Below are 26000 nucleotides of genomic sequence, written 5' to 3'. Positions count from 1 at the left end.
CGAGCTGAGAGGGCCGTTTTGGCCCCGGCTCTGGCCCCTTTACTTCCAGCCCCAGTTTTGCATGTGTTGTAATTTTAGAATCGGTTGAAGTTGTTAGAAAATTTTGTATTGAGGCACTTGAAGAAGTTATATACCTTCAATTGTCTATTTAGTATTGCATGTTTACTACCAGTACGTGCAGTAAGTTACTGTCGGGGATTTTCTGTAGTACACTGGTGATGTTTACACTTCCCCTGGCTTCATACATCGTACCATGCAGAGGAACCGTCCGAGCGGGGACATACACTTACTACCAGTAATAAGTTCTAGTACTCGAGTCAATAAGCAATTGATCCAACTCCAGTTATGATTCCATTAACGCCTATTCTATACTATACAGTATCACAACCGAAATACGGAGATTGATCATTATTTACGCATACACAAACCTCGCCGCATTCAGGGCGCCACTGTGGCTGGTACTTACACATCATAGTGGCTGGTGTTGTGGCTGGTGAGCTTAGTCATGCGCATCGCCGTCGCTGAACTTCCAAAGCCGTGGAGAAAAAGATCCAGCTGGCATCCCATTCCCCTCCATCTTCACCGTCATGGAGCCGTCAAATGGAAATACACCTCTTCCAGAGGATACGAATAAGGCTCCAGAAGGTGTCGTGGTACCCCCTAAGGATATTCGCGGTACGTTTCTGTTCTTCCCTTTTGTCGCGACTACCCAGCTAATCAGCTATCTAGCAATCGTCGAGAAGACCGCTGGCTACGTTTCTCGTAATGGCGCAGTATTCGAAGGTATATTGAGTCCCTATCCTCTCATTTCACGCTAATATACTCACCTGCAATTGCTCTCAGACCGCGTCCGCGATAAAGAAAAGAACAACCCAAAGTTCTCCTTCCTTAACCCAACCGATGCCTACGCCAACTTCTATCAGTGGCGTTTGACCGAGATCAAAGAGGGTCGCGGCTCTTCCGTCGCAGCTGGACGAGCCGGAGAGGCTGTGCTGGCCGCTGAACCCGAAGCTCCCAAGGGCCCGCCTGAACCACCAAGCTTTCACTTCTCGGCGCGCATGCCCATGATCAATGCGCAGGATCTGGAGGTGCTCAAGCTGACTGCGACATTTGTCGCCAAGCGAGGAAAGACGTTTTTGACAGCACTGTCCCAACGGGAAGCTAGAAACTCCCAGTTCGACTTCCTACGGCCTCAGCACCGTCTGTACCAATTCTTCACACGGTTGGTAGACCAGTACACGATCTTGTTACGACCGGAAGGAATTGATGAAGCCACGACGGAGAAGAAGAGGATTTCGGATTTGCAGCGCAATGTCCAGGACAAATATAACACACTCGAGCGCTCCAAGCAGCGCGCCGAATGGGTGAAGCACCAAGCGCAACAGAAGCAGAAGAAGGAAGAAATTGAGGAGCAGGAACGTATCGAATATCAACAGATTGACTGGCATGATTTTGTCGTAGTCGAGACTGTGTTGTTCAACGAGTCCGACGATCAGTCCGAGCTGCCACCCCCAACTTCACTCGGAGACCTGCAGTCAGCTTCTCTCGAGCAGAAGGCCGCCATGTCCCTCAACCCACTGCGCATCGAGGAGGCCATGCCTACCGATCTTGACGCCCCCGTCCACTATAATGCCTACCCCGCCCAGCCTGAAGCCGTCCCAGTCATGCAACCTTCCGTTTCTCCCTATCCCGCACAAATGCCCTTCCACCCCCCGGGTGGAATGGACCCCTCTATGCAGTACCCTGCTGCTGCCCAGTTTGAAGACCAGCGTGCTCGCCCCGAATCGCCAGCAGCTGCGCCTGGTCAACCAGCGATGCGGATCCGTCAAGACTACGTGCCGCGAGCCCAAGCCCGCCGCCAGGCCAGCGCGATGGCGCTTTGCCCTAACTGTCACCAACAGATCCCTGTCGCAGAGCTTGATCACCACATGCGTATTGAACTGCTCGACCCGCGCTGGAAGGAACAGCGTGCCAAGGCTGAGTCTCGCAGTGCGACGACCAACCTTTCGACTGTTGATGTGGTGAACAACCTTAAGCGACTGGCTAGCCAGCGCAGTGATGTCTTTGATTCGTCTCTGGCGCCTAACGTTGACCCTGAAGAGGAGGCGCGCCGCAAGCGCATGGCCGTTGGTGCTGATGGCTCGTTGCCTCCCGGTGCTCCTGGTCCGGCCCTTGGACCCAACGGAGCGCAAACCCCGCAGAATATGAACATCGAGGAGCAACTTCGACACATTCATCAACGTGCCCGACAATAAGCACTATGTGACGGGACTTTTATCTTCAAATCTTTTGTTCCCGTCTGTCGGAGTTCTAGGAGCGTTTTTATTTATTCTTTTGATACTCCTCGCTTGGAGAATGGGCATCGGATGGTGCGTTCTTTTGTACAATAGCTTGATCTATTTGATGCCCCAAAAATATCCCTCGAGGAACTTCCTCGGTTTTTTCTCTGAATTCTTACGCTCGCGTCCGATGCCCAGTCAAACAAACGTGACCACAGTTCCTTCCCCCTTTCTGTGCCAATCCCCACCCTTGCCAACGGGAGCAAGCTTCGCGGAATGGAGCTTTCCTCATAATGACAAGCTTGTGACTCTTCAGTTACTCCGTCGATTTCAAGGCTATATTCAGGCATTAACTGGGCGTTGGCAAGGGAGGAAATGCATGGGGGTGCCAATTAGTTTGTTTTTGTGGGGGGGTTATTTGAGCCTCGTTTGGTTGTCTTCGGGAACTATACTTCGATGCCCGTATCCTAAACAATCCACAGATAGGTAGGGCCAATATACGGACCTCAATGTCCTCATAAACAATGTAATAAGAGAAAAAAAAAAGATTGCAGATTACCACCACGGGGCTCTGCCACGCTGTACATGAAGGAAATTGATTACGAAAGTGGATCGGGGGTCTTCCCTACTCCACATACGAGGCTTGGTGGCTCCAACCTTGCAGCGGTGTCTCTCATGATAGGTCGCCCAACACTTTATTTTCACCTAAAATAGTGAGTAGTAAAACTACTAGGTGAGCCTGGACCACCATTGTGACAGGTGTTTTAAAGCTCTTCAGATTTTACCCCCTTAAAACACTTGCGTCTCAGAGGGAACATTCTCCATTCTCCTTCTCAACCTCTCCACAATGTCAAGCGTACCGTTCAACGCCGACCCCGATTCCGGTCTATCGAAGAACTCCGAGCCCTACAAACGATCTCACAAAACAACCAAGACCTGGGCAATTGGCACCTTCTCCGCCGGAATCGTCTCCGCCATCGTGGGCGGAGCTCTCCTCGGCGCATACTTTCGCAAAGCGTGGACCAGCTGCGAGGCCGCACGCAAGGCACTCAGCGATAACAATTTCGACAGTATACCCGATTATGAGTGCATGGGTCCGGGCCAGTTATTTTGGGCTGGCGCATTCTTCATCGTGGTGTCTTGTGTTCTCGGTATCTGTTTTATCGTCTTCTTGATACTTTACTGCACTCGTCGAGGCCGCAGGAACAGCCCGGGAGTAATGTATCACAGTGCTCCAATCACCGATCACAATTACGCCCAGCCTTATGATCCGTATGCTGCTCGTCTCGCTGGCCCGCCGCCTGGTTACCCTATGCCGGCACCACAATATGATGACCAGCCGAATACGCAGTCTAATTTTCCGATGGTTCAAGTGAAGACACCATCGCCATCACCGGTGCCAGAGCCAGAACCAGCTCACTACGACCTAAAGTTTCAGCATCCGCCAAAGGATAATTCTCCTGATCGATTCTCTTGAATTTTTTCGCTCTGGAAATGTCAATGCTTCGGTTAAATTACATACTTCCGACTATGGTTGGAAAATAGCATAGCAACGGCGTCTGCATCATGTTGAGGCTTGAGATTGAGTGCATTCAAGCTGTGAAAAGGGCTCAGAGTTAGATTGATTATAGATATTTCCTTGTCTGCGTGTTTCTTCATTTCTTTGTTATATCAAAAGCGCATTGGGCAGTTGTCTGTTAATACCCCATTTTATATGTAGTAAAAGCTTTGCGGGAAAGAGCTATCACCAAGGCATTACCCCACAATCAGGAAAATTATCGCCAGTTTTATTGCCTACTCTACTCTGCCAACCCTTTTTATAACACCTCTCTTTCTCATTCACCTCTCTTTCTCATTTACCTCTCTCCCTCTTTTTACCCCTCCTTTTTCACCACCCTCCCTTTTTATTACTTACTCTTTACAGTAGAATATCTTTCGAAAAACTTATTCTAAAAGGGTTTTCAAAGGAAATTGGATGAGATTAATTTAAGCTATTTACTGTGAAACTTTGAGGTTGTTAAACTGATACATTAGAGAAGCCTTTGAAATACTTAGTGAAAGATGGGAATGCTCGCTGGCTGTCTGTCAAGCAGACGGGTCGATCGCAGAGAGACAAACCATCACACACACAGTGTGCAGGCGAGTAGACAAAGCAATGACCACTGAGATGAAACCTCCTAAGGTATCCGAGCCTTCATGAGCAGTACACCGATACCGCTACCGTCGCAGGAAAGAAAAAGACCGCATCGTGACACTCGACAGGTGTATGTTCCTGGAATGCTATCGCGCGAACTAAATATCTCCCTGTAAGCAGACACCTTGTTGCGAAGGCTCTGATCACATGACTCCGATGTTTAGAGCAAAATCCCCATTACACCACAACGCTAAGTGACGGTAAATCGAACGCCCAAAACGGCAACACTCGACGCCAGTTTAAGCGTTCATTTTACCAAAACCTTAGTCATATTTACATCACGTGATCATACCCAAGCGTCTTATCGCTTGGTCCGGAAGGGCTCCCGGATCGCTCCCTGGGCCCTCCCGGAGCCTTTATAGCTACTTAGGGATCAACTCCACTATACTCAGGGCGCTCTGGGTAGACAATTAGGTACCTTATCAGTATTTCTATTCTCTATCTACCGATTGTAACCGCTCTTAAAAATATTAAAGGATCTCTTTGTGAAGTTAGTTTTTGAGCCTAGTCAAGATTTTGATGTAACGGGAAAACCTTGGATCATATTGAGATAGATCAGAGCTAATACAAATTAGCGGTGTCGATCACAGAATACACTGTCCATCTCGGTCGTGTCATCCTTGCCTTGCCTAGTCAATATCTTTACCTTTACATAATCGTTCACGTATCTGCCAGACTCAAATTCAGATATTCTTTAGAATTTAGCGAAACAATAAATAATTAAAGGGTAAAAATACTATTACTAAAAATAGTTTAGCTTAATAGTTAGGTACAGTATTGTTGAAATGGACCAAAAACCAGAAGCTGTTGACAGAGTCACTATATTCATCTGCTTGCGAAGAAATAAGACAATGCCGAGAAATAGTGATCCTTGATGTTTTTTAACAGGTGGTGGCAATGAATATAGTCCGCATAGCAGCAGCCCTTCGAGTGAATGCCTGGGACTAATTCTCCGACACCTCAATATTTTTTGTTAAGTATTATATTTGTCTGAAAAGGAACTTTGCTCAATGAATGAATAACAGCATACTTCGAGTCCAATCCTTTGTTCGGTATAAGACTTCTTTGTTTGACCAAATCCTTCCTTGATGCTATCCTCCGATAAATGACACAAAGCCCATTGTGGCTGCTCGAGTCTGTACCAAGAATCAATAACTCGGAGTACTAATAACGGCCTCAAGTGCTCCTTATCGGCTCCTGAAATTATTCAACAGCACAGGATACCACAGACAGCATAACCGGGATTTCTCAACTAAAGAGCTAATTAGCATCGTACCCAGACTAAAATCGACAAATTCCACATCCTAGGTCAAGCCTACAGAGCCTACAAAATGCCTGGCCGTCTTTGTCGTACGTTTCACGGAAAAGTTTATTCCAGTGTGCCTCCCAGCGATCAAAACTTGAACGACTCCGAGTCCGCGTCAAATTATAGTACCGATTACAGCGATGATGAGCGGTACAAATTTTTTGACATCGAACCGAAGAAGTGGTATGTTGGTTTTATGTTCAAGCGAGCACACGCCCAATTGACTGATATTGAGTTGCTTGAAAAGATGTTACATTATATCAAAATCAGAGATCGTATCTATCTTTCCGATGTTGACGACGCAAGGCGTCATTCTCGCACTTTTGCGTTTGCGGTTGTTACCATGACGAATACTGACGAGGATATCCTCGATGAGGCTGAGTTGATTGTTGATGATTGGATTGATAATTATGACAAGAATAAACCACCGTTCAACCGGGGAGATATCTTTGGTCGTGCTTAGGATCAAAAATTGGGATTATTTAGCTGGAAATTGAATATTACTATTTGCGTTTTACCTCGCCGAATTTTTAAGATGTTTGTAGTAGTAAAGTATCAGTAGCAATAGGCCGTCTCTAATCGTTCTTGGTGAGGAGTATGGTGTATGAAGGACAGAGGATGATGGAAGATCTGTAAATCATGAAGACGAGGGAGTGAGACTAACAGTTATAGATCGATCTGGATATACCTGAGGCCTATGCCTCAGCAGTTCTCATCTAAGGGATGTTCATTTTGCATTCTCAGGGTCTGACCAGCAAATCTGCTACTTTCTCGAATCCTTTCCCCGTAAACAGCAAGAAATGGGGGAGCAGCGCTGAATATAGTCGCCACAATGGCTAAAATCGGCATCGAAATATTAGTGGGACGGCCTTCCAGGCATACCTAAGCACAATCACTTATCACCGCTGGCACGCTCCCATCTCTGGAACAATCAAGGCACACACCGTGATTGATGGGACTTCTTCGCCATCCCACCGTGGATAACGGGCTTTGATAGACCGTCCAAGACCGCGGACCCGCGTTGTATGGACGATGCACAGGGCTTTCTGACTCATATTAATACAAGAGGTATCGTTATCATCGAGGCAGATAATCCTGCACTGGGGCTGGTTGCCTTTGTCGCTGTCGGTATGCACGAAGCTTCATCCTGTGTTATTGATCCAGCCATTGCCTCGGGGGAAAAGGCCCATGTGAAGAAGGGCGAGGAGATTGGCATGTTCCACTATGGCGGCTCTTCCTACTGCATCATATTCCAGCGCAAAGCCCGTTTGAAATGGATCGATGCAGCAGTGGCACATAATGGGCAGTTGAAAAATCTGGCACTGAACAGTGCTTTGGCGTATGTTTGGTCGTAACGTCACCAAGCTTTCTTTGCCGATGGCTGCTTACGTGTGTGTCCACTTTAAACCCTTATATGGGGTAAAGCTTGAATAAATTGAGAGACTTCACTTCACTTCAATCAGAGAATATCTATCCACCAGGCAGCAGCTACATACTTGGAGCAGCCACCTATCTAGGTCAACAAATAGCACCCTAGGGTAATCTGATGCCACCAAGCTCCAATCCTTGCGGGCCAATGGTCCACCCACTAAGGTTATCTGGGCCCTTAATCTCGTATCTCGGATTCTAAATTCATTATTAGCCGAATGCGAGGAGCAGAATAGTAAATCTTCCTTCAATAGGGCGGCTTCCGTTCAATAGTGGATACATAGTTTATTATATACTAACCCTATTTAGTCTAGCGTGCTCAAGTATAGTAAAGAGTACGAACACGAAGCGATTCCAGGGTCGGCGGGTCCCGTACCAGTCGATGCCTAAAGATAAAGTTCTAAGGCTGTGGCGAAGACCGGAGGCTCCATAAAGCCTTTCCTAGTAGAGAGTATGGAGCGAGTACGACAAGAAAATGCCTGCGTATCCCCTCAACCAGTTCCAACAGACGACGAATCCCCTTGAAAGGGGCAGGTATTTTTTCATGCAATTTGTACATTAGTTCTAGTCAATTTATTATAAAAAGCTTGCATTCTTCCGTCTTACTTGATCCTATTCTTCAATACACTCGCTCATCTTTCTCCCATTGTGGCACTTTCTCATACAGATTTACACTCAATCCTCTGCATCTCTTAAGATATCGACATACACCGACGCATCACAATGGCTGTTCAGTGGACATTCTACTACTATGCGCCATCCAGCGCAGCTGCGGGTATCTTCGCCGGCCTTTTTGGTTTAAGCAGCATTTTCCACTTCTATCAACTCATTCGAACACGAACATGGTTCATGATTCCATTTCTCATTGGTGGACTTCGTATGTTATCCTGTTCCAATCTATTTGCCCAAAGTCGACCACAAGTTTGCTGACCATTTCTTTTCGTACCTACAGTTGAAACAGTCGGATATATCGGCCGTCTCCTATCATCGCTCGAAACACCCAACTACACCCAAGGCCCATACGTGATGCAAAGCGCCCTCATTCTCATCGCCCCCGCATTCCTAGCTGCGAGTATCTACATGACTCTGGGCCGGATCATCGAGATGCTAGACGCAGAGCACAGCTCAATAATCAAGCTGAAATGGTTGACAAAGATCTTCGTTGCCGGCGACGTTTTGTCTTTCCTGATGCAGGCTTCTGGTACGATCGCGCAAACTTCCTTCCTTCATAAAATTCAAGCCCTCTGACATTCCCTCTAGGTGCTGGAATAATGGTGAAAGATATGACAAACCCTTCCATGGGCGAGAATATTATCATCGGCGGTCTCTTCGTGCAGATCGTTTTCTTCGGCTTCTTCGCTATTAGCGCTGTTATCTTCCAAGTTCGCCTTTCAAAGGCACCTACCGCGCGATCCATGGAATTGAGCTCTCTCTGGCATCGCCATATGATTGCGCTCTATGTTGCCAGTATCCTTATCCTGATTCGGTCGGTCATTCGCGTTGTGGAATATCTTCAGGGATATGATGGGTACCTGATGAGGACTGAGGCGTTTATCTATGTCTTTGATGCTCTGCTCATGTTTGTTACGATGCTGGTTCTTCAATATGCGCATCCCAGCGAGGTCAATTGCTTGTTGGGCCGCGGGGACCGGTATTCCGAGAAGATCTACAAAACACGGAAGTTTGAGGCTGAGTCGCCTTTGGAGAGGAGCCGTGTAGAGGAGGCGTGAAGGAACCTTCCAGGCTGACTAGTAATCGTTATTTTCTCATGTGTCATGTCTTTATACCATTTTAGATCCATATTTTATCACAATTTCATATTTACAAGTCAACCCATTTTCTCGCCCTAGGTGCTCGGGGCATGGAGTGAAATTCGTAGTAATTAAGCTTTGATCACAAAGGACATTCTGGTATTGGGTATATTAAACATTGACATTCACCGCCGCACCTAGGCAGTGACCTAGTACTAGGAGACCTGCTCCAAAGCCCATTCAATATGAGGACGCCATTCTGGAGCCAAAATCTGCGATATTTCTCGCAAAACGATAGACCCCCACGGACCCACGCACCAATTCTCCCGCGCCATGTGCAAAAATACACAGTAATGAGCCAACACCACGAGTGCGAACGGACGACTATTTTTCAAGTCCTCCATAAACTCCTCAGGCGCCCGGATCGCAAATCCACCAACTAAAGTCAGCGACGTCGGCTCGGCAAAGGTAAAAGGCGCCAGCTGGCGCAGACGGGTAATGGCTAGTTCATAAGGAGCCATGTCATGAGCGGTCGATTGGTGAGAACAGTCAAAATTCAATTTCTCTAACCGTTGAAACGCACTTTGAAATTGCGCTGGCATAGGCGTATCTGGAGGTTTGATGTTGAATAGGGGGCCGAGGTTGCTTGCAAATAGAAAGGCCGTTTCCGCATTCACAACCTGCTGGACACCACGCGTTAAGGTGAAGATATGTATCAGGGCATCCAGACTGGGTCCCTCTTGCTGGGACGGTCCAAAATTTCGCGCACTCGCGAAGCTAAATACAACCGCCAGACTGGCAAAGCTCACCATCGCTTTCACGTTGACTTGGCTAATATTCGACAGCTGCTCTGAGAACATTGATAAGGCGGTGTTCTTGTGGGCGATCGCAGTATTCAACCATTCAGAAGCACGGTTGTTGGACTTGGACGCTGAAAGTTCTGATAAATGGAGGGCAGAGAAGGCGAGAATCCCGTGCATTAGGAATGGAGCTTGGAGCGCATCTTGCAGGACTGGCATTTCCCAGATCTTTCTTGTTTCCTCGTTGCGAGCGAGGAGTCTGTGGGTGTGATTGATCCATTGCATCATTAGCTCGAGTTGCTTCATGTCTAATGATGGTGAAGTCGAGCTGCTTGTCACGGCATCCAAATGATTCTGGACACTGGAGATATCGGGTCCGGCCGATTCCGGCTCTGATGGTTTTTGACTGCGTGACCTTCGGGGAGCCTTCTCTGTATCTTCTGCGAATGTGTATGGACCTGGGGTAGTATAGATGCATGTGTCATGTCTTTGGTCGCAGTTGGCGCATGTTGGTCGTCCTTCATCACACTGTGCTTGTAAGTTGATATGATGCTCTAATTCAGAGGATACTGCCCATACCTTGACTCGTCGCCGCTTACAGTTGCTGCACCCGTGGCGGGACTTACGGTGGGAACGACGGAAGACCATTTCTCGCAAGGCTGAAAATTATCTGGATTGGAGAGTTGCGTAACAAATGATAGGATCGAAGATCAAAGATGGAGAATGACGGATGTGGCAAGGCATACGAATACGACGGGGAATATCCGAACCCGAACCAGACCCACTCGGCATCTCCCAATCACTTTGTGCATTATGAATAGCCCAACTGGCAGTACAAAAAATGTTTTACAAATTCAGTCAGTCTCTGGCTCTAAGTCACAGAGCTACTGATAGCTAAGAGGCTATATTCTAGATTGTTCATTGCTAGTGCTACTCTGGCTACCTCATCTGTTTACTAAGATCGTCGCCGTATAATCATCACAAAATACTCACAGCTCCTTAACCTCTAGAAGCTCCTCATCACCCACCATCGATTTATCATCGTTACTATCTGTCTTGGGAATATCTGGCATATTTTCTAGGCTCACTGGGAGATTACGTTCCATACGGTCGAAAAATGAATTTCCTCCGTACAAAGCCTTCTCCACAGCCCGCAGTTCACCAAATGCTCTCTCAAAACGCCGTCGAATAGGCTTGGACGTTCAACATCGTCGTCACTACTCTTGATCGCCATCTCCGCCCATGTACTGTCGTAATGGTCCTCCACGGGAGTGGGAAGTACGCCCACTGCCATATTCGAGACCGAAGCTGCGCATCCATTGGTGGGCCATAATCACAACGCACTCCCCCGACACCCAGCAGCTATCATTGATATTGAAATTGTTCATTGATCTTTGCAGGCCCTTAGGAGAGTGGGTGCTTTTTGGAGGAAGGTTGCCCATCTGAGGTGAGGGCCCCGGTAAGAAAGTCCGAGAATATCGATCACAGAGGAAATATATATAGATGAGAAAATATTTGAGCTAAAAGAACCTACATATAGGAGTGTGGATGACTGAGCCTGCCCCAAGTGCCCATCTTGCAGTGGGACAAACGTTCTGGCTGTGCAATAGGGTAAAGACGTAGGCTCTGCACACATCAGGTCAAACGTTCCCTGTTGACGTGCGTCCCAGGCCCCGCCAGGCTGCGCTTGGCAGCACTTAGCAGCTATTGACCAAACATATTGTTTACATACAAAAAATAGTAGTGATTGGCAGGTCACCATTTTGTATACAAAAATGAGTGGTACATAGCTGTCACCCGATCGTGCCTTTTTTAGGTTGCCGATATTCTACTAGCATGTAACACTTTATTGAACATAACACATACCTAAGTAATTTGTTTAATGCTATTAGTCAGGGTCTGAAGCTGATAGATCGGAAAAGATAACCTTCCGCTATAATTACTCGTACGATGGGGACCACTGCCTAGGACAGAAGCACACAATAAAGACTTTGAAGCTAGAACTTTGGAAAACGCTGGCCTTTTTTTCTACTGTTCCGTCCTCCAAAAGATGCCGCGTAACAAGAGGCAAACAGGGTCCTCTATTTAGATTCGTTCACGCCCGGGCGTCATTCAGAAAGTCAATACACGTGCTAATATTCATTTAGCAACTTAGAGTACCGAAAATGACGCTCCATTTAGTGCTGGGGACCGGTGCAAAGGAAAAGCAAGGGTATGGAAAAGTCAGGCAGAGCTGCATAAGGACCCAATATTGTGAAAAAAGCCTTGGAATTTGCTTGGGTAGGTATACATGCGTATTAACAAGACAAACAATGCCCAGTTATCTAAGGCAATCAACTCGATACGAAAATAACAAAGACCAAAAAGGCATCACTCATAATATTGAAGTGGTATCGTATCATGCAAAACCTACCCTAATAAAGACCGTACATCAAAATAAACCACCACCACCCAGCCAACGGACGCCATCCATCCCAGAGGGTTTAACCCCTATATCAAAGAGCCATATTGGCACAAGTAAAAGCCGGCGTAACACTCCCCGAATAATCCGCAATGATAGCCTCAACAGCGGCATAAAGACCAGGCCCGAGAATAAACAACCCACAAACCATAATAAAAACATTCACCAGCGTCATAACCGTCTTCCCAACGCTGGAAAATAGCTTACCCCGATTAAGCTGCCAGTACGCAATGGCAAAATAAATAAAGCCGAAGAACGAGTCAAACGCCGCGCTGAGCAGGGAGAGAAAATCGCCCATGCTGGGGATGACTTCTGAAAAGACGAATGCCAGAAGCCAGATGCCGACCATTACAAGGCCCCACACGCCCCAGCCGATGAGCGTGTTGCTGTGCGCATGCTTAGACTGGCCCATTGTGCGCTTGTAGATGAATTTCGCCGTGACGTTTGCGTAGATGACGCCGATTATCAGCGTTGGCACAATGACGAAGCCGAATGAGGCCTTTTTGTACGCGACCACGCCGAGACTGCCGAATGCCGGCGCTGTGCTGTACTGGCCCAGGTACCGGAACCCAATAGCTGGGGGGACGATGAAGAGAATCGCCGAGATGAAGGTCAGGACGGCGAGGGATTTGGGGAAGTCTTGCGGGCGCTCCATTTCGGCTATGAAGCTTGGGAATAGAATTTGGGGCACCCAAAGGAATGTGATGTTTAAGACGGCGTTCATGCATGCGACCCATGTTGTTCCTGGTTTGGGGAATGCGTATGTCTCGACAGGGCCGAGGGTCGGGTAGTTCCCGTCATACCCGTACAGAGGGGCGGATTCAATTCCAGCGAAGACGAGGAAGAGGAGGATGGCGATTCCCATGCAGGCGGCTGTATTTGATTAGCGAAAGGGCTTTGGGGATTTCTCTGTTTCTTTGCAGAGGGGCCTCCTGGGAAGAAGAAGACTCACAGGATACCATTGACATAGAGCTGACGTGATTCAGAGTTCGTGGAATAGACATCACGATGCCCATGATTGTTGCAATGACGGCAAAAACGGAAGTGCACAGGCTGTGATCGGATAGTGTATTCAGCACCTTGGCGCCGGTAAGGACATGGAATCCGATGAGCAAGATATTGTTGGCCAGTAGCATAAATGCGGAAAATACGAATGCCACACGACTCTTTCCGAAGACATAATATCCGAAATCACCTGCAGTAAACCGTTTTAGTAAACATGTGCGTTGGAAGCTCCGTGGGAGAGAGGATCACTTACAGATATCCTTGATTTGTGGATATTTCATGATGAACTTGTGCATGGTAATAGACGTGATCCAGAACAGGACAGCGCAGAGAACCATGGTGATTATGCCCGGCACCCATCCCAGCACACTAGAAAGGGAGTAGGGTTAGCGGATTGCGGTCTCGCTCGTTGATCTCGACTAGATCTGCCGCGGAATTCAACAAGTGCGCAGCCTGGGGGTGAACACTGACGAAAGAGACCAGGACTGTGCCATGATGGCCAGACAGACTTGGTCGCCGGCCAAGAGAATGGATGTCTTTTGCCAAGACATCGTCCGAAGCTTGATCTCATGTTCGTGATCTACCAGCACGAAGAAGTTAGTATAATGAATGTGATCATGTGCTTGTCCATTCTGGCATCAGGCACCCACCTTCAGCAACCAGAGCGGTAATTGTATTGAAGGAATCCGGGTCATCGCTTTCAGTTTCCAGACCGTAGTCCGGTTGCTTCTTATCTTTGAAGTCGGAGTCCGCCATTGTGAACAATTGGGAGGCGCGGGAAGAAGTGGAAGAGGACTCCGTATGCGCAACCAAAGGAGAGAAGGCAACTCTGATATTAAATGTCGAGAGAAAAAAGAAAAGAGGAAAATTAGTAAAGAAACGAGAGAGAAAAAAGGCAAAAAAAAAGCACGAGGGTAAGCTTATCTTCGCATGAACAACGGCCACAGACTGCCCAATCAGGCTAGACTAGAAGTGCCATCCCGGCAGCAAATGGCGCGATTGGAGGCTGATGTTGCGCACAGCTGAAAGCATTGGGCACTTGGTTACAGGCAACTAGCCCAACTGGTAATTAGCACCAACTTTAGTCGGGGTTGGACAAATGGTGGCATTAGTCGGCCTATTAATCCTCCCACGGTTGATTCATCTTCGGGACATGGGTCTCCCATGTGGTGACCACAGCCGACGGGGTGACAGAAGGATTGCAGGTACATGCAGGTACATACTCCTTACACTACTTATACGGAACGTTCCTTGCTATGATCATGTTTGATGATTTCTTTCAAAAGACCAGCAATAATTACTATGTATACATCTTTGGAGCAAAAAGGGGAAAAAAGAAAGAGAAAAAGGGACGCCAGAGCCGAAAGCCAAAAAGGGAACATGAGGCATGACAGTGTGTACAGTCAACAACATCCAACGAAGAATAATAATAGTAGTAGTAATACATAAGGCTCGGCAAAATGTGAAGAAAACTCCCGCTGTTTCCACGCATATCGCAGAAGCAGCGGAGAAAAAGGCAATGTGCGATTAAAGGCGTAAGCAACAATGCTAGAGAATGGAAAGGTGTCTATCAATGCCAGTTTCATCAAATATGCAAGAATGCGAAGGTGGATGGAAGGGTGAGATGATGTGGAATGCGAGTGTGAAGAAAGAATTGCCGGAATCAGGGGAGTCATTAAGCACTAGGAAGCCGTGGGTCATCATACTCATGCCGATGCGGACGTATGCTTGGAGCCATCGACCTCAGTGCCCTCCTCGCCAGCGGGGGGTTCATGGGATTTATGGTGTTCTTGGGAATCATGGATGGCAGACTGCGATTCTGCTTGCGCTTCCGACTGAATCTCGGCTGTAGGTTCAGCCGGAGAATGAGGAGCAACAGTCACCTCAGGCTGAGACTCGACCGCAGGTCCGATTGAAGACTCATTGATGTCAACCTGCGATTTCGCTTGCGCTTCTGACTGAGGCTCGGTCGTAGGCTCAGCCGGGGAATCGGGGGTAATGGTCACCTCGGGCTGGGTCTCGGTGGGCGGCTGAGACTCAACCGCGGGTTCATTCAAAGACCCACGACTTTCAGCCTGCAACTCTGCTTGTGCTTCCGGCTGCTGCTCTGCCTGAGGTAAGTATACCACCTCAGCATTGGCCTCCTCGTAGACGCTGATATCGGAATCGATCGAGCCTCGTCTTTGAGCTTCGGGCGATGAAGCTTCATCGTGGATATTCAAAGTCGGAAGATCGGGTGTCACAGGTCTTGACAGATCATATTCAGGTATAGAGAGCTTTGTGGTGGGGATTCCAGCTCCATCATGGGACTGCACGGTGATGTCTCGTGCAATGAATGGCTCCTCGTACTCGGGATCCTGCAAAGTAGCGGGGTCGCTTGGTAGATCAGTTTGCGGGACTTCGGGATCGGCTGGCTTTGTGTAAAGTGGAACAATACCACCCGCAATTCGGGACCAAAACATTCTTTCACGAAGGCGAACCGTTTCTTCCCAGACATCCTTCTCCTCCTCCGAGTCACCGGCGCGGATGTGTCCATCGAGGATCATCCGCAAATAGCCAGTGAATTCGCAGCAGGAGCGGACTCTCTCCAGGCACTGGATACACAGCGAGTATCGCTGGGCGGTCTCGCTCTCTGATGTTCGGAAACGGTGTGTGCGCTCATTGTTTTCTCCAGTCCTGCGTTCACCGCAGACTGAGCAAGGGAATTCGTACTGTTTCGTCGCTGCTGGAATCGGCTCCACAACAAGCGAACCTTCGCAGATACCACTGAGAACAGTGCGTCGAGTGAGCCATGAGATTCCTTGGGATAAATCGAGTCTCAAAGTAGGCTCAATGTCTTCCATGAGCACTCTCTTATAAAACCGGGTGTCCTTCAATGGTATATGCGAGCCGGTTTGTGAGGACAAGCTCCCATTAGGTGAGTGGCCAAAGCCCTTGGTGGGAGATGAAGTGGCGGAGTTAGATCCACCAGTCGCAAAACTAGCCAGGCTCATGACATTCAAGCCTCCATAAGACCCGCTGCCCGCACGGCTGGGGGGTTTGGAGGTGCGAGACAGAACCAACAAGTCTCGGAAGTCGTCATATGCCGGTAGGTCAGCGCGGCAGACCATGCGGATCAAGTCAGGGAAGTTGCACGAGGGGCCGGGTGTTAGCTCCTCCGGGTTGAATATAGGAGGCGCCGCCCCCATCTCAGAGTCTTGCTTGGCAAAGCCCTGTGACTGTGGAACACCTCCTGGCGATGGCGGAGCAGTCGATATGTTGGTGCGGCTTTCCGAATCCTCCTTGTTGAGATGCATCCCTTGCAGGACTGACTTGAGCTCCGTCATTTGTTCTTGGTGCGATGCGAGGAGGGACTCGGTGTCTTTGATTTGCGAGCGCAATTGCTCGTTCTTCTTTTCCACCGCTTCTCTTTCGATTTTCGCCGCAGCAACCATCTTAATTGATATCAGTCAGACAGGAATTCCAAACTCAGAAAACATGTAACAATCACTAACCTTGTTGGCTTCCTCGAAGAGATCCGCAGTCAGATTTTCCAACTCTTGTTCCATTGTCTTTGTCCCTTTCTCAGCTACGGCGCGCAGTGTTCTCTCCTCCGCGAGCGCGGCATTCAATTGTTGGATTTCGCGGTCAGAGTCGGCCTTCTTGATGTATACTTTTTGGTCGAGGTCGCGGCGGTATTTCTCATTCTGGAACTCGAGAGCGATTATTTTTCCCTGGGCAACCTCCAGCTCCTGGCGTGTGGCACCCAGACTGTCATCGAGTGTTGTCTGATTATTGATCGCCTGGATCAGTTTCACACTTAGCGCTGCAACTTCATTGCTCAGGTCGGGGTGATGAGACGATGACGTCGACGGTGAGACCTCTCTGTCGACGTGCAGTCGTGGATCCTGCAAGGTACTGAAGTTGTTTTCTTCGAAATTGGGGTATGACTGATGGGCATCTGCTTGGGAGGCGACTTGGGAAAGATCGGTGGTGGACTTGGCTTTGGTGACGGTCTTCTCGGGGGATAGGATTCGGTGCTCGGAAGACAGCGAGCGCTTGTGAGCGTGACGCGGAATCATGGTGGACGGCGGCATTAGATTATGATGGTATGTTTGGAAGGCAATTAGACTGCTCCGGTCGTTAGTGAACATCCGCGCTGTTGTTCCTTGCTAGACTTACTCGGCCATGATGAGTGACGTAAACGGCGTCGAAGGAATGTGATTGCAGGTCTGCGGATTTTTCTCAACCACGGCCAAGTGGTAAACAGAAATATCCCCGTATGTATCACACCCAATTACGGCGCAGGCGAAACAGGATCCCCGAAGCCATTCACTTGGGGAGTCGGAGGAAGAACTGGGCGCTTAGCAGACCCCCGCTAGCGTTCGAAGTGAAGTGAATTCTCGAGCCGGAAGATTGGGGAAATGACGGGTTGTCGGAATCTGAGTGTAGAGTGGTGGAAAGGACTGAAATGATTGATTATATGAAGGAGAGCGAAGTCAAGGACTCGGGTGGGAGACGACCACCAGCAAAGTGAAGAGAGTTGAAGGTCGGGGGGGGGTTGCCAGTGAGGAAGCCCAAGTAGGCTTAGTCATTCGAAACCGGAAGTGGTGGGCCCCGAACGTGACGAATCTCAGGCACGACAACTTACTTTGTGGATGTCTCACCCGATCGGATGATTTATCCAATACACGGAGTACGGAGTATATGTTAGATGCTATATGGCATATGGCATAGCTTATCTATCGAATACTGGAATGTCTCATGTGTACGGAGAATAACAGCCTGAGGTTAAATTGGCCACCAGCAAGCGAAAGTTCTGCCTGATCGAACTATGCCTTTCATAGGCAAATAGTCGCGAACTAAGCCGGATCTTGCCAGTCGATCGCGCTCTCGGATTCGCGTGTGCACTCCGAACCAATTTGGGCAGATCTGGTTTTTCTGGGTCCGTGAAACTAGCGGCGATGCCGGGCCCAGTTAATTCGTATTCTCCCGGGAGTTGGCAATTTCGCTGTGCCCGAGGCGCAGCACATTCGCCCCTTTGCCTCCGTAGCCTTGTCGCAATTATCCGAGTTGTGCAGCCAGTCAAGTGTCAATCTATTGCTCATTCCGATTATCATATATCTACCTACTTAGGTACATACTAATAGCTACCTAGATTAGCTCAGACTATTCTCAACTTGAACCTTGGAAGATTAATACAACCTCAACTTGAAGCCTGAATACCTAGGTATATAACTACTGATTACTAGTGCTACTACTACTAGTAGTCGTACCGCTACTGTGCCTCCGGTGATTGTCAAGTTGAACGTCACATTAAACTTCAAGTTGAAGAGATGCTTATAAAGCTCACTAAAACCGAAAAATCCCCGACTTGACCACTAATCATAAATAGAAACGTAAATAAAAGCCCATATCATAAACGTGACATATACGCCCGGCTTCCCCGCGTGGCGGCCTCAGGCGGCACAAGTGGGGTCACTCAATAATCTTCCTCTCTCCGAATCCAATCTTCAATATCGAGCAAAAGCACCCCATCACCTAGCCCCGCAATCACACTATGGCGGACGCAGAGCTGGAGGAAGTGAGTTCCGTGTATATCCCCTCACTCCGCCCAGCCCATTGCTAAGAGAAATAGATCAGGCGAGCTCGCCTCGCACAGCTACAGCAGCAGGGCGGCGGCCCTGGTGGCCCCAGCCAAGAGGGTAACCAGCAAGAGCAGAAGAGGTGAGTCTCTCCCTACAGGCATCCAATACTATTTTCCCCAAGAAAAAATTCTAACCGCATTCTCCTTCTTCCAGACAAGCCGAATGTGAGTAACCACGCCGACAGCCCACTATACGTTACGACCGCTCCACCCCACCCTTCCCTCGCCGATTATATCGAATACATTATGTGCACACGTGCACAGCGATGAACAAAGTTACTAACACTACACAGCGGACCGCCGAGCCGCAATCATGGCTCAGATCCTGGATCCCGCCGCCGCGGACCGTCTCGGCCGTATCCGCATGGTGAAGGCATCGCGCGCAGACGATATCGAGAACAGACTCATGATGCTGGCACAGTCCGGCCAACTCCGCCAAAAGGTTACGGAGGAACAATTGAAGGAGCTTCTGAATGCTGTTGCAGAGAATTCACGCAAGGAGGAGGAAGAGCATAAGATCGTTTACACCCGGCGCAAAGGCGGTTGGGACGATGATGATGATCTGCTTGACCTGTAAACTGAGGATGATCGAATCGTTGAGTTGTTTCATATTTGATCGGTCTGGATGTTAGTCTTGTCGGGGTAATTCTTCTTTTGCGTTTGTTGTCTATTGGATACCAAAAATATACTTGGCCGCAAATATGGCACAAGAAGTCAGCAGGATATTATTATATCTGAAGTTCTGTCAAGTTTGCTAGTAGACGAGTGAGGGATCTAGTAGTAAATAAGATTGCTCCTGTTGTTCGAGCCGAAGCGCAGTTTTGCTTGGACTGAGTGCCTATCCGAGGAAGTATTCCTTATAGAAGACGTCATGCTCTACTTAAGTCAACCGATCTCACAATATGCCTACCTAGATAATCTTCTCCTTGTGTTGCTAATAATATTCACAAAATTGATAATCATACATGATCTCCAGTGGAGAGTAAAATCCGTGTCCCGCGATATATACACACCACCAACGCATATACCGCAAACTACGACTACTACTACTGCTGCTGCTGCTGCTGCTGCTGCATCAACATCTCCTTCTCCTTCTTCTCCTGCCGACGAATCATCTTCCGAATCTCCCTCAAATCAGGCGGCCGCTCAATCCTCAACTCAGCCCGCAACTCATCAACATCCTTTTCCAGCACCTCCTCCCAATAAACATTAATCAACTCCTTACTAGCCAACCCACTCCTCACAGCCCAAGGCAAATGCAGCGTCAAAAACCGCTCCTTCTCCGCGGGCTTCATGCGCACAAACGCAAACAGACTCAATCCCGTCATCGGCAACAACGTATTCAAGAACTCCAGCGCCTTCAGCGCCAATTCGCCCTCCACAAAGATCGGCAGCCCCGTCACGGCGTGGTAGAAGTCGTGGCATTCGCGGTAGCGCTGCATGACGTATGCGCACTCGGGGTCGTCGATGTATTGCACGTTGTCGCGTGTGTCGGGTGAGACGCCTTCCCTGTCGAGCCATTTTGCGTACGTTCGGCCGACGGAGTTCTCGGGGAGGGTGCGGAGGTGGTCCATGTTTAGGGTTTGGGATGTTATGCGTGGTCGGTCGCGGAGGATTCGGCGGCCGGTTGGGTCGGAGAGCATTGCATTGCGGAGACGGTAGATGAAGAATGGGGTTGCGGTTGCTTCGCCTAGGGCTGCGATGAGGTCTGTGAAGCTTGTTAGTTTGGAGGTTGTTTGGATCGGTTGGAACTTTGGAGCGGCGTTGAATGGAGAGAGCTCCGAAAGAGGAGGTGTGACATGCTGACTCCGGTAATAGAGGGCCTGTCAATTGAGTTGTTTGAGAGACGTACCTGCTCTTCGAGGGTTCACGAGAGACCCAAGTGCAGACCCGATGGCCAGAGCTCCGCGCTCAATAGTTGTGAGTGGGACATGGCCGGGGTAACTTGGTTTTGGGCGATTGAGGACGGAGAATGATCGTATACTGCATGTTGATAGAGGGCAGGGTGTAGACAGACAGCGTAGTCCTTGAGGACCGCGTCTCCCGAGCAGCGACATTATGCTGAGTGGTAGCTTGGAGTTGTTCACGAGGGGAATGGAATCATACGACGGGAAGATCCAATGCCGATGGCATAGCGATAAGCGGGTTATCTACATTACTAGATATTTACCGCCTTCCTAAAGGTTACATCAATAGCAAATTGCTCTTGCGATCCCCATCGCACCAAATTTGATAAAACTCACACTATTAAGAAAGAAATTACTCTAAATGACAGTATTAAATACTCCTATTCACAGAAACTATATACTGGAAACTGTGAGTGAACCTTTGTCGAATTCCTTTGGACAGTACCCTAAGGGCATATGGCGGTGAGAGATGGACATCCTATCCAAGCATAAATATTTATTTGTACACAAACGCAGACACAGACTATCTTTTCCGACTATCACTTTGAAATGAATACCTCAGTATAATTTTTTATAGAAAATATACCCTAGTAGAATGGGTGAGTATCATGGGATCCATGAGCCTATCTTGGCTTATTAAACTACTACATATCGTATCGCAGTAGATTTCTGCCGGCAAATTAGGGAGGCTATCGCTGCAAATGCTCCACTTAGACTGTTGATCCATCGGGATTGAAGACTGGAGGGAACCGTTTTTCGCCAGCATCATGATTGCAAGCCTGCAATTGAATTTCTCAAGTACAAAATTGTGCTAAAATTGTATCTCTCCCATCTCTGCTCCACGGCTCATCTGATCAGTCCCTACTTTCCTCAATTCACAGACACTAATATCCACACAGACAGCCAAAGAAAACGAAGAGTCTAAGACCATTTTGACCATGAGTTCGGACTGGAGTCCCGGTGAAGTCCACGAGACATTCTCAGAATGGGCTCTTGCCCAGGGCGTTATCGCCAATAAAGTCCGACCTGCACGTTTTCCAGGTCGGGGGCTAGGGATGATCGCGACGGACACTATCAAGGTATGAAGAGCAGAGAAAAAGAGTCTACGAGCCCTAATCCGAGGCCAACAACAATGAACATGGACAAGAAGATAAAAAACTCACCAAGATTCCTTACATTACAGTCCGGGGATTTTGTTGTCAAGGTCCCAACAACAACTATCTTAACCGCAGACAAAATTCCCTCTGAATTCCGGGCCCTGTTTCCCGAGGACACCAGGATCCAAGCTATCATTGCCGCATACCTGACCTGCAGCAGCGAAGAAGAGCTAGCCCCATACAGTCTATGGTTCAAGACCTGGCCTACGCGACAGGATTTCGAAGATAGTATGCCGATGCTTTGGCCGCGATCATTGGGTGGGTTGACCTGGCCAGATAGTGACGATGTAGCAGACCCTGTTCCTGCTTCGCAAGTGAACTTTCTCCCGCCTTGTATATCGGGGCTATGGAACTCGATTCAGAAAGGAGAGGCCGCGAGACAGTACGAGACTGAGCATCAGGATCTGGTACAGCAGCAGGGTCAGAGGCTGGGGAAAGCTTGGACGGATGTTGTTTCGGTCATTCCGGATATTGACTGGAAGTCTTTCTCTTACCATTGGCTTATTCTCAATACGAGGAGTTTCTATTGGGTTGCACCGGATGAGGAGGCTCCGGAGGATCGGAATGATGCTATGGCTTTGTTGCCTTTTGCTGACTATTTCAACCACTCGGATGTGGAGGTGAGGATTTTTTTCTTTTTGCTGTTAAGATGCACTCGTATTATTCTATCTGATCTTTCTAACATTTTTTTCTTCCAGTGTGATGTCAAGTTTGATGGAGATGGATATACGCTGAGTGCCACCGAGGACTATGAAGCGGGCGATGAGGTTTATATGAGCTACGGAAGCCACCCGAACGACTTCTTGCTTGCTGAGTGTAAGTCTAGTCATTGTTTTCTCTTTATTGCCACTTTGCGCTTTGCGTCTCTCTAACCTTGTCTCGGTAGATGGGTTCTTCATGGACAAGAACGATTCGGATTGCATCTATCTTGACGATATTATCTTGTGCGACTTCCCCAGTGCAGAGAAGCAAGAAGAGCTATGGCTGAACCAATATTACGGGTAAGTTTTGGATTTCCTGAAAAGGCCTTTCAATGCCGGGTATTTTACTGCTCTAGTGCTAAATATACATAGTAATTACTCGGTCAACGCCGAGGGAGTTTGCTACCGAACGGAGATAGCGGCGTGTCTAATGTACATGGAAGAGGAGGATTGGAGGAACCACCTGGAGGGGTCAACCGAGGGTGTGGATGAGAAGAAGTCAGAGGACATCATCAAGGGGTGGCTGAAGACATATGCCGCGGAGGCAGATGCCACGATGAGCGCGCTGCGGACAGCAATGGATTCCAACACCGTGCCCGAGACACACCATGGTAAGGCAGAATATTTGCTGCGGAGGTGGAAGCAGATCAAGAATATCTGCGAGAGCGCATCGAACGCGCTATCTTTGTAAACATTTTTCAGTTGCATGACCCTGAAGGCTTGAGGATGATTTTGTGCAGACTCATGGCGATTGGGATTCGAAATCCTCATCGAGAATTGATTCCTGCGGCTGTGTGCTCTTCTCTGGTAAAGGTTGTTGATGGCGACCGGTCAAATGGTGGCTTTCGGTTGATGGGGAGCGGGCATCGATTGGGATTGCTTCGGATTCCCGACGGTTGTTGACTTGTTGCTTGCCATGAACAAGATGTTTCATCATGTAGTTCATCACACATGTTATACCCAGTTCTTCGCCACGGCGCACGATGTATCCGTTTAAATATTCAATTTCCGTCCCCTTCCGGCCCCTAACGTCGTGGAGCATCGTGCTGGTATTAGATCGAGTTCGACTGAGCTCGAAAACGACCATTCGACGCAAACGCTCAGGCTCAAATCGATCCTCCAGTCCCGGAACCCCCTGTAATTCAGGGAGAGCCAAGATGACCCTGGTGATTTCGAGGAGAAGTAATCGCATGATACGGGATACACTCTCCACATAAAGCAGGTCGCCATTTTTGCAATCATTGATCGCAGTCAATGGGTCAATGACACAGCTGATAGCGAGTTTCTCAAGTTGGTACATGAGAACGTTGGTAGGTGTATTCGCAACGGCAACCAGGCTGGGGGTTAGGGTGAAAAGGCGAGTCAAGTATTTCGTGGAAGGCGCCCAACTAGTGTCATCCTCTGGCTTTATCATGGATATTTTACCGGCCGTGGCTGGAGGAGCGATATTCGTCAGTCCAACCTTTTTATACTTGACTTGGTACATATCCTTCTTATCCATACCGTGGCTGAAAACGGCATGAAGGTATTTGGGGCGTACGCTCGGGTTTGTGAAGACAAATCTGTTGAGTCTTTCAATGACACCCAGACCGTTTTGAGTGATCAGAATGGTTGAGTTAGACGAGAGACGTTTTGCAAGAGAGCGAATGCCTAAGAAAGCGTGATTTGACTTGCAAGAAACGACTAAGCAATCGATATGCTCATTGGTACTCCGCAGCCGGGATGCTTCCTCATCTTTCACAAAGCGCTCGCCATTTTCTTTGTACTTTTCTCCATAATCACGGGGAAGCTTGAACCATTTGTGCCCTTCAAATACTTCGATATCGACACCATTCTTGAGCCCATCGGTCAGTCCATCGTAGGTGATCGATAACTTTTTCTTCCTCTGACGGTATGCTTCGAACATTCCCCAATTTGACATAAACAAGGTGACGTCGGGCGGAGATTGCCGCTTGGCGAGTGATTGTGTGATAAAGATTCCCACATTTCCAGCACCGAGGACGTGTACTCGGCCTGACACGAGGGCTTCGGGCTCTGGGGTGACCTCTCCATTCTCTTGGGGCATTGTTGACAAAAATCTGGCAGAAATATCGTTCAATCCTGATCGTCGAGCATGATGGCATGTGTCAAGACACCCGCTGCGCCAAAGCGGGCGAAATCGAAGTGCTTGCAACACTTTTGCGGAGTTTTCGGGGGAGAGAAGTGTCCCCCGAATATGGCGTGAAGAGGGTCAGAGGGCGAGTGTCGGGGTGAAAATGAGGATTGAGCAATTTTGGAGCCGTAATGTAGTTGTTAGGTATTGCGGAAGGCTTGTTTTTGGGGCGACAGAAGCCAATGCCGTCGAGGAGAAAAAGAAATAGTTGATGTCGAAGATGCGACGCGATGCCGCGAATGATCGGAGTCGTTGCTCTCCACCGCCCGCCACCGCCGCCCCAGTTTGCACCGGCCCTAAATTTTTCGATTTTCGCGGATTGTTCTTCCAACACCACATCACCATGGACGCACCAGATTTGACGCCGCTGCTGGAGCAGCTAGAAGACAATGTCGATGATCTTGAGGAGGTCCTTGAACCTGTCCTCGGTCAGTCCCTTGCGAAGTTATCCAAGAATTTGCCCGTGATGGACAGAGCCAAGATCCATGTCCTGATCACTTACACGCTTGAGTCTCTCATCTTCTGTAAGTTTAGGTCTACCTTCTCGAAACAAAGCGCTTAGGCTAATTTATTTTTTCTACAGCATATCTGCGTCTCAAGGGCGTCAATGCGAAGCAACACCCAGTATTCCGCGAATTGACCCGCGTGCGGCAATACTTTGAGAAGATCAAGGCCTTGGAAACTGAGCCTGAACAACCCACTATGAAACTGGACAAGGCGGCCGCAGGCAGATTTATTAAACATGGCCTCGTAAGCACCGATCTTCATGCGAGGGTAACGTTTGTATGCTTCAACTCTTACTAACGTATAATACAGGCTGGCAACAATAAAATTGATCTAGAACTTGCAGAGAAGCAAGCCAAGGAGCGTGCGCGCGCTCAACTCAAGGCTGCAATGCTAGCTAAGAAGAGTGCCGCAAAGGAAGCGGCCCAGGAATCCGCTGCTTCTAGTGCCGTCACTTCTTCTGCCCAGGAGACTGGCGATTCTGACGACGACGAAGAAATGGAAGAAGATGTGGAAAAGGAAGATAAAGACAAAGAATCCAAGCCCAAGAGAAGCAAGAAGGACAAGTCCAAGAGGGGACTCAGCAAAGCGGAACGGAGAGACGAAAAGAAGCAACGGCGGCAAAAGAAGGAGGATGCTAGAAAGGCCCGGAAGGGTCAATAGGCTTTCCTCCTATCTGTCTGTCTGTGTTTCTGTTCGTCTACCTGCCTATTTCCAGGGTATTCGGCA

General features: G+C 48.6%; 13 protein-coding genes across 13 annotated transcripts; 8 read left to right on the top strand and 5 right to left on the bottom strand.

Moving 5' to 3' along the window:
* Positions 1-587: 587 nt before the first annotated feature.
* Positions 588-2255, top strand: N7533_000645 (SURP domain-containing protein; the record flags this gene model as incomplete). The annotated part of the gene is made up of 3 exons (XM_057097295.1): positions 588-675; positions 730-783; positions 844-2255. 3 exons carry the CDS (start codon positions 588-590, stop codon positions 2253-2255), a joined length of 1554 nt encoding a protein of 517 aa, XP_056965788.1.
* An 871-nt stretch (positions 2256-3126) lies between these two features.
* Positions 3127-3756, top strand: N7533_000644 (uncharacterized protein; the record flags this gene model as incomplete). Its single annotated transcript, XM_057097294.1, has 1 exon — positions 3127-3756. The coding sequence occupies one exon, from the start codon at positions 3127-3129 to the stop codon at positions 3754-3756; it is 630 nt and encodes a 209-aa protein (XP_056965787.1).
* A 2048-nt stretch (positions 3757-5804) lies between these two features.
* N7533_000643 (uncharacterized protein) lies at positions 5805-6242 on the top strand (the record flags this gene model as incomplete). The annotated part of the gene is made up of 1 exon (XM_057097293.1): positions 5805-6242. One exon carries the CDS (start codon positions 5805-5807, stop codon positions 6240-6242), a length of 438 nt encoding a protein of 145 aa, XP_056965786.1.
* A 562-nt stretch (positions 6243-6804) lies between these two features.
* N7533_000642 (uncharacterized protein) lies at positions 6805-7134 on the top strand (the record flags this gene model as incomplete). The annotated part of the gene is made up of 1 exon (XM_057097292.1): positions 6805-7134. One exon carries the CDS (start codon positions 6805-6807, stop codon positions 7132-7134), a length of 330 nt encoding a protein of 109 aa, XP_056965785.1.
* A 796-nt stretch (positions 7135-7930) lies between these two features.
* On the top strand, positions 7931-8937 carry N7533_000641 (RTA1 domain-containing protein; the record flags this gene model as incomplete). Its single annotated transcript, XM_057097291.1, has 3 exons — positions 7931-8084; positions 8160-8408; positions 8468-8937. The coding sequence occupies 3 exons, from the start codon at positions 7931-7933 to the stop codon at positions 8935-8937; spliced, it is 873 nt and encodes a 290-aa protein (XP_056965784.1).
* Positions 8938-9173: 236 nt separating this feature from the next.
* On the bottom strand, positions 9174-10406 carry N7533_000640 (Zn(II)2Cys6 transcription factor domain-containing protein; the record flags this gene model as incomplete). The annotated part of the gene is made up of 1 exon (XM_057097290.1): positions 9174-10406. One exon carries the CDS (start codon positions 10404-10406, stop codon positions 9174-9176), a length of 1233 nt encoding a protein of 410 aa, XP_056965783.1.
* Positions 10407-12253: 1847 nt separating this feature from the next.
* Positions 12254-13980, bottom strand: N7533_000639 (uncharacterized protein; the record flags this gene model as incomplete). Its single annotated transcript, XM_057097289.1, has 5 exons — positions 12254-13092; positions 13172-13414; positions 13478-13593; positions 13696-13804; positions 13875-13980. The coding sequence occupies 5 exons, from the start codon at positions 13978-13980 to the stop codon at positions 12254-12256; spliced, it is 1413 nt and encodes a 470-aa protein (XP_056965782.1).
* Positions 13981-14930: 950 nt separating this feature from the next.
* Positions 14931-17393, bottom strand: N7533_000638 (guanine nucleotide exchange factor SEC2; the record flags this gene model as incomplete). Its single annotated transcript, XM_057097288.1, has 3 exons — positions 14931-16658; positions 16719-17334; positions 17386-17393. The coding sequence occupies 3 exons, from the start codon at positions 17391-17393 to the stop codon at positions 14931-14933; spliced, it is 2352 nt and encodes a 783-aa protein (XP_056965781.1).
* Positions 17394-18763: 1370 nt separating this feature from the next.
* Positions 18764-19427, top strand: N7533_000637 (DNA-binding protein; the record flags this gene model as incomplete). Its single annotated transcript, XM_057097287.1, has 4 exons — positions 18764-18787; positions 18842-18930; positions 19005-19015; positions 19144-19427. 4 exons carry the CDS (start codon positions 18764-18766, stop codon positions 19425-19427), a joined length of 408 nt encoding a protein of 135 aa, XP_056965780.1.
* A 469-nt stretch (positions 19428-19896) lies between these two features.
* On the bottom strand, positions 19897-20907 carry coq4 (ubiquinone biosynthesis protein COQ4; the record flags this gene model as incomplete). The annotated part of the gene is made up of 2 exons (XM_057097286.1): positions 19897-20558; positions 20703-20907. 2 exons carry the CDS (start codon positions 20905-20907, stop codon positions 19897-19899), a joined length of 867 nt encoding a protein of 288 aa, XP_056965779.1.
* A 788-nt stretch (positions 20908-21695) lies between these two features.
* N7533_000635 (uncharacterized protein) lies at positions 21696-23306 on the top strand (the record flags this gene model as incomplete). The annotated part of the gene is made up of 5 exons (XM_057097285.1): positions 21696-21836; positions 21941-22534; positions 22613-22730; positions 22801-22915; positions 22988-23306. The coding sequence occupies 5 exons, from the start codon at positions 21696-21698 to the stop codon at positions 23304-23306; spliced, it is 1287 nt and encodes a 428-aa protein (XP_056965778.1).
* A 51-nt stretch (positions 23307-23357) lies between these two features.
* N7533_000634 (uncharacterized protein) lies at positions 23358-24680 on the bottom strand (the record flags this gene model as incomplete). The annotated part of the gene is made up of 1 exon (XM_057097284.1): positions 23358-24680. The coding sequence occupies one exon, from the start codon at positions 24678-24680 to the stop codon at positions 23358-23360; it is 1323 nt and encodes a 440-aa protein (XP_056965777.1).
* Positions 24681-25110: 430 nt separating this feature from the next.
* On the top strand, positions 25111-25934 carry N7533_000633 (Sas10/Utp3/C1D family protein; the record flags this gene model as incomplete). The annotated part of the gene is made up of 3 exons (XM_057097283.1): positions 25111-25291; positions 25351-25517; positions 25584-25934. 3 exons carry the CDS (start codon positions 25111-25113, stop codon positions 25932-25934), a joined length of 699 nt encoding a protein of 232 aa, XP_056965776.1.
* Between the last annotated feature and the right edge of the window lie 66 nt (positions 25935-26000).

The sequence above is a fragment of the Penicillium manginii genome, assembly GCF_028828005.1.
Source record: "Penicillium manginii strain IBT 31320 chromosome Unknown utg000001l:1.0-3466041.0:1.0-3467806.0, whole genome shotgun sequence".
In the NCBI taxonomy this organism is placed as follows: Eukaryota; Fungi; Ascomycota; class Eurotiomycetes; order Eurotiales; family Aspergillaceae; genus Penicillium; species Penicillium manginii.
The sequence above is the reverse complement of the archived record's forward strand: the minus strand, read 5'-3'. Positions and strand labels throughout refer to the sequence as shown.